This window comes from Thermobia domestica, chromosome 10, assembly GCF_964235325.1.
Source record: "Thermobia domestica chromosome 10, izTheDome1.hap1.1, whole genome shotgun sequence".
NCBI lineage: Eukaryota > Metazoa > Arthropoda > Insecta > Zygentoma > Lepismatidae > Thermobia > Thermobia domestica.
The window spans coordinates 202,716,196-202,728,876 of NC_137463.1; the positions used below are offsets into that span (position 1 = coordinate 202,716,196).

The 12,681-nt window shown below is 34.9% G+C and overlaps 1 protein-coding gene across 2 annotated transcripts in view; it reads left to right on the plus strand.

Annotated features, from left to right (window-relative positions):
• Positions 1-12,681, plus strand: part of LOC145662932 (uncharacterized) — a 31,720-nt gene extending 19,039 nt beyond the window's left edge. For both annotated transcript variants that reach the window (XM_081728958.1, XM_081728957.1), the window contains exons 3-4: positions 3,113-3,255; positions 10,732-12,681. In XM_081728958.1, coding sequence (XP_081585084.1) covers positions 3,113-3,255; positions 10,732-11,824 — 1,236 coding nt within the window. In that variant the 3' untranslated portion in view covers positions 11,825-12,681. The remainder of the gene's footprint in view (positions 1-3,112; positions 3,256-10,731) is intronic.

Below are 12,681 nucleotides of genomic sequence, written 5' to 3' on the forward strand. Positions count from 1 at the left end.
ACAAAATAAAGACGGTGACTCAGTATGTGACCAATCTTTTTCTTAATTTAACAGCAATGGTCAGTTTCGCGCTCTTCCTTACTAGGATAAGGTTTTATTTACTTTCGCGATAATAAGTCTTTAGATTTCTTTATGTCATATATTTCAGTAGTTAGTGCAAGGGAAAGTCAATTGAAGACATTGAAAGTGAGCTAAAATTGAGAAACAGCGCGCCAACAATGAGAAACCTAAGTGTCCAACGAGATGAATTGACAAATGTCTATATTAATGATAAAATAAAATAAGTTTCGCACTTATCCTTTACTATGTCCAGTGTTGATGTGGTATTCTACTTAAAAAAAAAAAAAAAAAAAACCGATGTAGTACAAAACTTGTTACTACTAGCTTTTCATCGCACATTTTGTTGTAACAATATGGATAGACATGAACTTTTAAATCAACCCTCGTATTCCTCAACTCCGATTCTTAGAAATAAAACGCAATCAGCTAACATTTGGAGGAAAACGAAGCATAGGAATTTGTCACCCAAAAGGTGCCTCACTTTTCCAGACAGCCATGCCTCCTCCCGTCAGCCCAAAGAAAGCGAAAAATTTCGCTTCTCTCATGCTCCACACCCACGCAGCAAAGACTCATGTGATGACGACAGATTTTACGTAATAATGTAAAATTTAGTTATAATCATTAATTGCATGATTTATTAGAATTATCAGTGCCTTTATAGTGGTTTCAATTACCTATGGATTATCTATTATACATTATTAGTAAAACAATGAAGCAAAAACTTAATGTTTTCTATGAACTATATTTTCATTTGCTAGTGTATTCTTACGCTACTTAACTGGCAACGATGTGACGCCTCAAGCCATGCGTCAGAGCATTTTCAAAACTCCAAAAAGCTAAAATGTAAAGGAGTCTTGCTCTCGTCAAAGAAAACGCAGCAGAGAACACAAAAATGAAAATATTTGTAAAATTAGTTTAAATTCAACTAAATATTTTTTCTAATGGTGCAACGACAAATTTGTATATTTTTAATAGTTGTGATATTGTGACATAAACAACGTTTTTTCATCGTACACTCGTAGTTAACATCTTTTGAATTTAAAGTGAATGAAGAAACTCATAGAAGAGATCTACTGTACTCCAGAAATGGAAACGTCACACAAACTCATTTTTATTCAGCAGTGGAAGTGAAATATCTCCCATAAACATTTATCATTGTCCAAGTCATCGGATCCGCCGATCGCGAATATCGTGCGCGTCAACGGTCTCGTCCCGTAAAATGAATGGGCCAGTGTGTTTAAAAATGAAAATTCTAATAATAAGTCAAAGGTGTTTCTGTGTTGGTGCTTATATGTAAATATTTCGTTTTCATAGAAGTAAATTCAAAATATAAGTGTTTTGCACAATATTTCTTTTTTCTTTTTAATATTCGTTGAAAATAATATTTAATTACATCAAAGTGTGTGATTTTACATTTTTCTTTCTTAGTGAATCAAGAATACTAAATTCTAAATATATGTGCAGCTCAAAGTAGGACATCACGAGGTAAGATATCTTCAAGGCAATGGAGTACAAATGTTTACTTTCGTCTCCCACTACTCGTCTGGTGTTAACCACGCATGTCCGTTTCACCTTTTATTCTTTTACAGGTATTAAAGAGTATACCTTTGGGTTGACCCAACAATGACGGTGGGCACACGGCATTTGCCTCTGGTATTTATAACGCCCCAATCCTAAGACCGTGAGAGTGGAGTTATTTGTTTTGTTACTAGTTTCCTACTTGATCCCATTAATTTTTGCAATTGAATGATGTTATAAAGAAGATTTCTAAAGAGATCCAAGGTTCGGATCCCGATAATATTATAGGTAGCATCGTGAATTGATACAAGCAAGTATCGAACTCAATCCCCTTTATATTGTTCAGGTTCAAGGTAACTTTAACCAAGTTTTTGACATTATTCTAGAGGTACTATATAACACGCTAAAGTGCGAGTAAGTACAGGTAGTTAGAAGCTCTGTTCTACATCAGTGTGTTTCAAGAAAAGGGGTTTTCGTTTCAAGTTTTCCAGAGAAATCAACTTTCCTCTTAGGAATTGCATTATTATTATTATTATTATTATTATTATTATTATTATTATTATTATTATTATTATTATTATTATTATTATTATTATTATTATCATCCCGAAAATTACAACAACTAATGCACATAAAGATGTTTGCAGCTTTTCTGGTTTTGATATTCACTGCACTACGGTGTTCAATAAAATATGTAATATATTCTGTATACACTTTACATTTGTCATAATTTCATAGTTTATATCCGATTAAATACTGTTAGGTGATGTGTCATTTGTAAAATAACACTGCGCACATTATATGTATATATATGGGGCTGAATTGGCTCAATGGTAGAGCGCTCGCCTGTGGTCTCTCTTTCGACCCTAGCTTTCTTCATTCTACCATTTTCGCTCATTATTATCATCCGCATGTCCATCACTCCTTGGTAGAGGAAAATGATCAGGACGTTCAACATTTGGTTGAGAAGTTCTAGGTATCGCACTGCCGTGTCGTGACAAAACGCTGTAACTTTGGCGAAGAAGCTTTGCGAAAATGAGCCTTAAAGTTTTCATCCGAAAATGTGATCTGTATCGTGTAGAACCAGTGTAACTAGGCAATAATGGTCAACCAATCAATTTTTACCAAATTTAATCACACAACATGCATTTACGTAACATTACATGTAACCACGTGTTTCCAAAGTCAAGATACACTATTTCTACACGATACAGATCACATTTTCGGATGAAAACTTTAAGGCTCATTTTCGCAAAACTTCTTCGCCAAAGTTACAGCGTTTTGTCACGACACGGCAGCGCAGTCTCCAGATTTCTTTCGTTTTAAATCCAATCGTTGATTGAATGATGGCTGCAGCAGAAGACCAGGTGTTGGAGTTTTAAATTTTTTTGGTCTTTGAGCAATATAATACATATGAAATAAATTAAATTTAGTCATGCATCTTCATACGTATTTCATGATTTGATTACAATATTATTTTCGTTATATTCTATGAGTAAGCTCCTTTATTATTATTATTATTATTATTTGACAGTGTATAATAAAAGTGGAAAATGAAGAAGAAGAAGAACTTGATTTGCTAGCACCCGAAGTCTTTTTAAAAGAGGAAGAAGAAACGACAGGATATGAGCATTGTGTGGAAGCACCATTGGAAGAGCAGAACGTCACATTGTTAAGGCAAGTACTAAAGAGAATAAGGTAATTTCGCACTGTACGAATATTTCTTAATTTCGTTAGTAACTGCTCTCTACCAAAATTAGATTTTTAGCATATTATATTCAAAAAGTTTTTCTCTGAAGTAGCGGAATGAGTTGTAAGGTGTTCTTTACCTTGTCGAAGCTCGGTGTCTTGCTGAACAAAATTTTGATAGTAGAGTATTATGGCAGCATATCTCTTATGTTCACAAAAGTGCTATGAAGGGAACCAGTGTTCGAGCAAGTTTCAGTCTTGGTTAAGCTGGTTTTTCTTACGTATTTTACGATGTACACAGAATAAGTTAAATGCTTATTTTTACCTTAAGACAGGATATTGTGGTCGATTCTTCCTCCATCCATTTCTCTGACAGTGTTCATACCAAAATGCGATAGTTCTTAAACATGCTGTGATCATTTTGATACACCCTGTATATATATAAGGTACGATCTGCACACAGAAGGCACAATTCTGGCCTAGTTTGAGATTAAAATCTGCGTTTAATTTTTATAACTAACTGGTTCGTACTAGCTTTGTTATCTTAAATAACTTAAACTAAGTTAAAAGCACAATTCACTAACAAAGCAACGTTTATTTAAAAATAATAAATGCGTAACAGTTTCTAACTGAACATAGTTACTCCATCCAATATGTTCAGTTAGTTGGCGAAACTGGTACGCATTTATTATTTTAAAGTAAACGTTGCTTTGTTAGTGAATTGTGTTTCTGGTTTAAGTTAATTTTTATGCACTTAATGGTCATAAGTAGAACACTAGAATTAGTTTTATTGAGTTGTCATAACGAAGTAGTTACATTCCTAATTGACACTGGAGTAGGTGTATCCGCAGTTAATTGTAGTGCAGAATTTATGGGGATAATTTTTTCCAACCGTATGAAGGAGTCTTAAGGAATGCAGACGGTTCGTGTAATAATATTCAAGGGCAGTTATCTTGTAGGGAATATAGATCAGTTCAGAAAGTTTTGTTCTCCCAAATGTAATATTGAAAAAGAGAGATTCGCACCCGATTCTAACCCTTCAGGTTCTATAACAATACCCCGAGTGGAGGAGAACTACAGTATATTTCGAAGACGATACGGTGTGTGGAGCAAGTTCAGTTTAGTCCAGAGAAAGTTTAAGCAAGCTATATGCAACAGATTTGGGAAAATCTTTAATAAGTCCATTAATACGCCTATAAATGGGTACAAAGTACACATTCCTCTTAAACAGAATGCTACACTCATATTCACAACGGCTTATCAGATTCCTTATACGTGGAAGGAAAAAGTAAAGCAACAGATACAACTTCGTAAAGCTGACGTCATGAACAAAATGAATTTTCAGGTTGGGCGACTCCCATGGTAGTTGTTCAGAAGAAAAACATCAGTGTCAGGCTCTGCTTTGGTTTCAAGAGGGTGCTCAGTCTGGTAACGGAAAAAGTATGTTATCCTTTACCACAAACATAAGATTTGCTATATAAATTACAGGAGCGGTTTATGTTGTTGGATTTGAAACAAGCATACCTACAATTGGAAGTTAAGAAAAAGGCACAAAAATTTAAAGTAATAAACACGCCGGGACCTGTACAAGCGGAAGAGCTTTCCTTTGGAGTGGATTTTTCCGCCCAAATTTTCCAATGTTTTGTGGATCATGTATTAAAGGATATGGTGGGGATATGTTGTAATTTAGACGATGTATTGGTTCAGGATTCGACGATTAGAGAATATTTTTCGAGAACAATGAAGATTTAAAGAAATTTCAAGAGTTCAAAATACATTTGCACGCAGAGAAATCTGTATTTTTCAAGGAACAAATTAGGTATCTCGAATGTGAAATGTTTAACCAAGGAATAACGCCTGCTGAAGACATATACGTTTTATTTTGAATACGCAAGCTCCTCGGAATCTTTTGTAGTTGAAATCATTTATGGATGTACCATTTTTATCATTGATACTTACCCACTTTACCGTCCAAAACTCCGTCATTGTTTAAGTTGCTAAAAAAAGAAAGTCGTTGGGAATAGTTGCATAATCATCTACAATTCAGTTGCTAAAAGAAATTATTAATGTTGAAATTCGTCCTTCTTTTGATAATAAGCAACAGGTAGTATACCCATCGCGATGGGAGGTTAGGTTAGGGTCCAACTAAGAAAAATCACATGCACTTCGGCATCGTTGTCAGTCGGGAAAAAACAAATATTCTCAATACGAGTGAGAAGCTGGCGATTATTTTAGCTATGCGCAATGGAAGAAGTGCTGACGGATTCGCAACAGTTCTAATGGATATTCAGTGTGAAAGCATCATTGGATATGCAACGTTGGTTTTTATTGTTATTTATGTATGATTTTGAGCTAGTGTACAGTAAGAATGGTAATGTGGCTAACTCGTGTCCCATTTTTCCTGTAAATGTATCTACAGTAGATCAAGAGGTAGCTTCAAAGCTTTTAAGTGTTATTGCTACTAATGTTTTGTCCACAGAGGGGATAGCATAGTCTAAAGAGAACATCATGTTGAATAACATAAGAAGAATGGATGGGGAAATTGGCCTAAAAAGTTGTCCATAGCGTTTTGAAGGGGGATTATAAAGCTTTCTTCAATAAAAGATTTTAATTGGAGCTGAACAATAACTGTACTTTCTGTAAGGACCATAGTAGTACTTCGCAAATTGAGGTGTATAAACAGGCTGCATGAGCAACATTTAAGATTCGACGCCATGTATAATTTAATTAGTGACCAGGTAGTGACTTGTTGAGGGACATGAAACACTTGGTGTGTGATCGTGAAATTTGTCAATCGATAGTCAACTGTCCACCGAAAAGTAAATTTCAATCGTGGCCTCAGTCAGTGGGAGTGTGGCATAGACTGTTGTTTGGTTTATTTTATTTTTCATTATGGTGGACACTTATTCTAAGTGGATAAGGCCCTAGTGCACTGGAAACAAAACATAATTCGTTGTTTATACGAAATATTACAATAGATGGGGTTTCAAAGATTATTAATCTCAAATAATACTGATTTTTCGGATCGTGTAGTGTCTTCGTTAAGAAATTTCCAGCACGAAACTTTACAAACTACTTTAATATGTCGATCAATCACAGCACTTTTGCAAAACATACCTTTTTTTCAGTTGTGTTCGTATTTTTCCTGAAATAATGAGGTACAATACTGAAAATGTTGCTTATTTTTTCTATCTTCAATAATTTCCAGGGTATAACTTCATCCATCCGATATGTCTGATGTCATACCCCACTCGTTGCTGGTCTAGTGGCTAGAGTGCACTCCTTTGGTGCACGGGGTTCTAGGTTCGGTTCTGATGGGATTATGTTGATATGTGAACGCATCACAGTGGTTCGGATTGCACCTTAAATTGTATATTCAGCTTCGGTGCTGAAAAGAGACGCTAAACTCCAATCCGACCAGCCAAACCCACTTTCACAAACGTGATTCGACTAATGTTAAAGACAACTAAGCGCTTTTATAGCCGTCGTACGCAAAAGCCGCATGAAGTTTCTGGCCAAACCAGTAAGTAATGAGTAATAAATAATAGTACATGAACGTAAGAGAGAAGTTTAAAAGATAAATATATATATATATATATATATATATATATATATATATATATATTGTAATAATATAATAATTCCATCGTCTAAATTTTTAGTACTGAAAAAAGGAAAATTCTAAAAATAAACCTGCGAAAATTTTAATATAATACAACAGCGGGGACATAAAATTTTTACTTAGTTTTTTTAGATTATAGTCAGTACTAATTAGGTTGCAACAACTTAATGATAAAGTCTCACTTGCAGACCACAGAACCGCGAAATAGATTTCAATGACATTATGTACAGTTTATAGAAAACAGTACTCCATACGTCTGTTTTTTCGGAACACTTCCCCGTCTATTTATTTTACTATTGCTGTCGTTCGTCTCTAAATAATTAGGAGAACCTAGTAGCACTTTTGTCTACATTAGAAAAATACACTGGGATTCAATTTGCTTCTACTGTAATAACCTAACTCTGATACAGTGAAAGACATAAGTTTATAAATTTTCCTTACTGTAACCTATATTTTATATTAGATTAGTGCTTAAGTTCATTAGTGCTTTTTCAGTGTAGCAAAATTTATTTGATCTCACTGACGATTAAGACCAGGAATACAGCATCGAGTGCTGCAGTTAACAAAAACTAATCACTAATGAGTTCTTCTGCATTTTGTCTGTGTGATAACGATGGGCAGTTTTTCGGTTCCATATCTAAATGAATCAACAGTCAAAAGAAGTTACCAACCCAAGTTTGAAGAGCATTTCTTGTCATGGCTTTCTTTTAGAGATTGAGATTTATTTTTTATTCCTATTACTGTTTAGGAATGGAAGCCCTTAAAATGATGGGGTCTACATCAGCGGCGGCTGGTACCATATGTTGCATGGTTGTGCAACCGGATATTTTTTTAATACGAAGGATATTTTTAAGTATTAAAGTAGTGTATCGGTAAAAATAAACCTTTGCTCTTGAGCGCAAAACAGTATTGATGCATTTTTAAAAAATTAAATTTAAAAAACTGAAAGAAAGAGAGTGATTTACAAATCCAGTTGCAGGGAGCGTTGCCACTGGAAGCAGTAACATTGAGCATATGGCAGCGAGCTCCTGTCTCTTAATATGATGAAGTGGATTTATTCCTGCGTCGCTGCTATCCTCCCGTATTGCTCCTTTCCAGTTGCACCTTTTTCTGCCACTGGTATATAGTCAACTTCTGTAGTAGTTACGAATTCCTCCGCTTGGCAGCGCTTGACTCAATTGATAGATTGAGTGAGATATAGATGCTTGGAAGAAAGAAGTTATTCACCAAACATAAACTCGCAAAGAACAAATACGCGTCTGGTGCTAGCAGGGGCGGATAGAGGCTGAATGTTTGGGGCAGGGCGGTCATTCGAAGTCAATAGATTTTATCTTACATTTATAATACAAAGGTAAAAATCCTTGGGATAGATTTTATTTTTAAAATAAAAAATATCCTATTCTGGTGGGGAGGGATCGAGTCTCGAAGAAGAAAATGTCTTAGCTCTGTGTCGTTCGTGCACGTGATCCCGTGTTCGATTTCCGGTGGAGAGCATAAAAAATTAATCAACAACAACAACAACAACAACTACTACTATTATTATTATTATTATTATTATTATTATTATTATTATTATTATTATTATTATTATTATTATTATTATTATTATTATTATTATTATTATTATTAATAATAATAATAATAATAATAATAATTTTCGAAGGAAAAAACCTTATATTTCATGCTTCTTTATAGTAGAACAGCAGACAAAAATATGTAATTACTGAAAATGAACTTTTTGTCCCTTATATTCATACAAAGAAATGCTAACAAAATGCATATTGTCGGAGGAGATAGGTGTTTCAGTACCCTAAAGAAAATAAAGCGGAAAATGTTTGCAGTAGCGATGCTTTCTATTCAGAAAAACTTGGCGAACAGCATTTCAGATTTCAGTGAAGTCATAGAAAAATTTGAAACTCGAAAAGAACCAAGAAAGACCTTCTATTTTAAAATAATGCATAGTTTACTTAATTAAATAATTTTGTTTAACTTTGTGCATGAATATATGCAATTTTCTTGCTTATTTTCTTCTTTTTGGGTTAACGATATCATTCATGGCTTTCAACACATGCTATATATTCGATTTATCTCTTGTTCAATAACATGAACGTAAACGTTTTGTATATAAATAGTGTTATAAACGTACATTGATAGTGGTTGTTTGAAAAAAAAAACGGAAATAACATATATTAAATCAATTCATCAATAAATATACAAATGGAGCTTAAAAGAACTTTCCTCTTCATATTTCCTGATTTCAAGAATGCTGGGGGAGGAGAACACTTGATATTGTAACTTTGCAACCGGTGCTTCTACAGACCACGAACCGCTACTGGTCTACATTATTGGCTAGTTGATATATAAATCAAAAAGATGTAAATCGAAGGGCACAAGAGCGGGACAATAAGAAGTGTGTGAAATAACTGTTTAGCCAAGCTTCTGGATAGCAGATTTTGTCATGACAGCAGAGTGTGAACGTTCATTATTGTGTGGCCGCATCACTTGATGCTCTATTCGTGGTCATTTTTCTTGAATTGCAACAGAAGAGCATAGCATTTTTGGTTTGGGCTTTTGTGTTTTGCATCCTTATACCGAGGTTACGAAGGATAGGACCTACTAATAACGTGGGATCTGAACCATGACCAGGACTTGAATCTGATAATCCTCGCAGTATAGGCTGTTCCTTATGTTGTCTCTAGAAAGCTGTGCATCCAGACCATGCCACCTGCTTCGTCTCGATAATATTACGAAGAAACAATACATAGTACACGACATCATATTTGCCCCACCGGGCACATGATATCTTTCGTAGATGAATATATTTTTGTACATGCAATGGCTTTTTCTTACAGCTCAGTTTTATTCTAAATTAATTAATTAGTTGATTGGATTGGAGTTTAGTACCCTTTTCAGCGGCGAGGCTATATGAGACGTGGATCTACAACTTAACATGGGATTGGAATGAACTACATGTTCTCCCACCGGAAATCGAACCTGAGTCTTTCGCGCTAAAGGCACATACGCTAACCATATATCTATGAATGAACTTTTTTATATATATATTTTTCATAAATATACATTTTCTCATCGCTGCTAACAATCCTGGACAGGAGTAATTCTTTAACCATAAATCCTGAAACAAATAGAAGACAGGAGACCTGAGTTCGATCCCAGATGGGAGCTCATGTTGTTCGGATCCCGTGTTAAGCTGTATATCCACGTCTTATATAGCCACGATGGTGAAAGGGATGCTAAACCCCAATCCAACCAATCAAGCAGAAGAATATGGAAAGCGTTTCTTTTCTCCACGTGACACTTATTTTTCTTTAACCCACAAATAATAACTGATTTATTTCGTCTTTACAAAATCCAATACTTATTCATAGGCACAATAATGCCATTATATTAAATGGCGAACGTTAAAGGTTAAACAGGTTCCCAACACTGCATTGTTTCCATACCAAATACAAACGTTACAAACCAACGCATCAACCTTATAGTAAAAGATGAGTAACGCAAGGCATGTTGACTCAAATGACTTGCATATACCATTGTGGCCTAGTGGATAATGCACGTGGTCCCAGTTTGGATTCCTGGTAGTGGCACTTGCCTCAAATACAAAACCAAGTGGAATGGTTCGGATTCCACTTTAAACAGTAAGTCCCGTTTCATGGTAGCCTTGGTGAAAACGTGTATTAGATTCATATCAACCATTTAGTCATGTAGACACAATTTTAAAGGCTCTCCTTCATAGGAATAAAAGTATTGTCATGCTATATACATAATAGCTTTCCGTTGTACAATTCTAGTTTCAAATAAGTGTTTTCTGCTCTTTCTTGCAGCATTAAGACGGAAGAAAACCCCACATTAAGGGATACACAAAATCATTCATGTCAGGAAGAAAAAGTAGACTCAGAAGTTTTTGCTTGCGAGATATGTAAGAAACTGTGTACCAACAAAAGCAGTCTCCGAAGACACGTAACTATTCACGGAAAACGAGATGATTTGCATTGCAGTCATTGTGGCAAGAGCTTTCCACATCAGCGATATCTTAATCGACATATAAAGCGTGTTCACGAATACGAACGCAAATTCGAGTGCTCAGATTGTGGAAAACGATTTAAAACCAAAGATGAAATGACTAGTCATATAAGACTTCATGATACAGTTCGATCATTAGTTTGTGAAATATGCGGAGCAACCTTTAAACACCGTGCGTCGTTGAGAATGCACATTGAACTTCATAAAAATAATAGAAACTACATATGTAAATTTTGTAATTATCGCTTCATAATCAAAAGTCGATTAGTGGAACATGAAAATATGCACGCGGGCATTAAGCCCTATACATGTGAAATATGTGGTCGAAGTTTCACTTATCAGTCGTCTCTTAAACATCACAAAGGTATTCATGATGAAAGTCTGAGATCGTACACTTGTGAGTTCTGCGGGAAAAGTTTTACAAAGAAATGTAGGTTGACCGTTCATCGACGAGCACATACAGGAGAGAAGCCATTCCAGTGCAGTCTCTGTGATAAAAATTTCGTGAGTCTACGATTGTTGTCGGTACATGAGAAAGTTCATTTAGGCGACAAACCTTTTGTGTGTGAAACTTGTGGTCAAGCATTTGCTCGAAAGCGGACCATGGTGGAACATATTCGTCGACATACTGGCGAAAAACCATACCAGTGTGCTGTTTGTGGCAAAGGATTTGCTCAGAAGACTCCGTATAATGTTCATATGCGTACCCATTCGGGGATTAAACCGTACACTTGTGTTGTATGTTCTAAAGTTTACACGTCGAAATCAAGTTTAATGAATCATGCAAAGTGTCATACGGAGCAAAACATAGCTGCGATCAACAATCCAAGTCAGAATGATTTTGATCAGTATGAAGTGTGTGAAGAACAAACAGAGCCTGTAGCCGTTACATAATAAACACTTTTGCAAAAATAATATTTGACCTTATAGCAAATCTATTGTTAAGGTAGAAGATTAAGTATGGATCGAAAGTGTTCATAAGATGTAACTAGTTCGAAAGTAACAGAAGAAAATGAAAGGAATGCAATGTACGTGTTATCAAAATGCTGTTATGGTGGGTTAATTATACGTAGTGCTCATGAAATGTACCTAAAAAACTAAAGAAATTCTATCAAAATTCATTTTATATGTATTGTGTTACATAGTCTAGTAGGATAACTTACGCTGAAGGTGTTTAATATAACGTTTCTCGAATAATATTTCTGACGAATGTATTTTGTAAAGGTATATCGCTGTACCTTTTTACACAATGTACGAGAATTTAATGTATAAAGTCGGCAATTAGCATATGAGTTACGGGTGGAAAGCCCTTAGTGAAAGTAACACATATTTAAGGAAGAGAAGAAAATCAGTTATTATCTTTTTACTATTGTTAAAAGTTTGAATTGTGTAACGGTTTATTAAGTTATTGGTGATTGGAATTAAAAGATGTTTAGGTGGTTTTACGAAGATAATAGGGCTACAGAAACCTCTGTACTATATGAAGAAATAACTGTTGTGTGGAAGTGAGTAATACGATAAACAGTAGAGCTATTCACTGATTGAATGACCAGTATAATTGAATCAAGAGCGTAGTTTTACGAGATATGAAATAATTGCAGAAATAGAAGTGAAATTATAATAAAATTTCTAATCTAACGTCTACGTTTATGCCCTTTAGGCTAAAGGAGACGAAGGATGTAAAGTATTGCTGAAATGAGAGTGTAAGAGGAAATAGGAGAACCCCAAGAAAGCCCCGGACAGAATGTTGT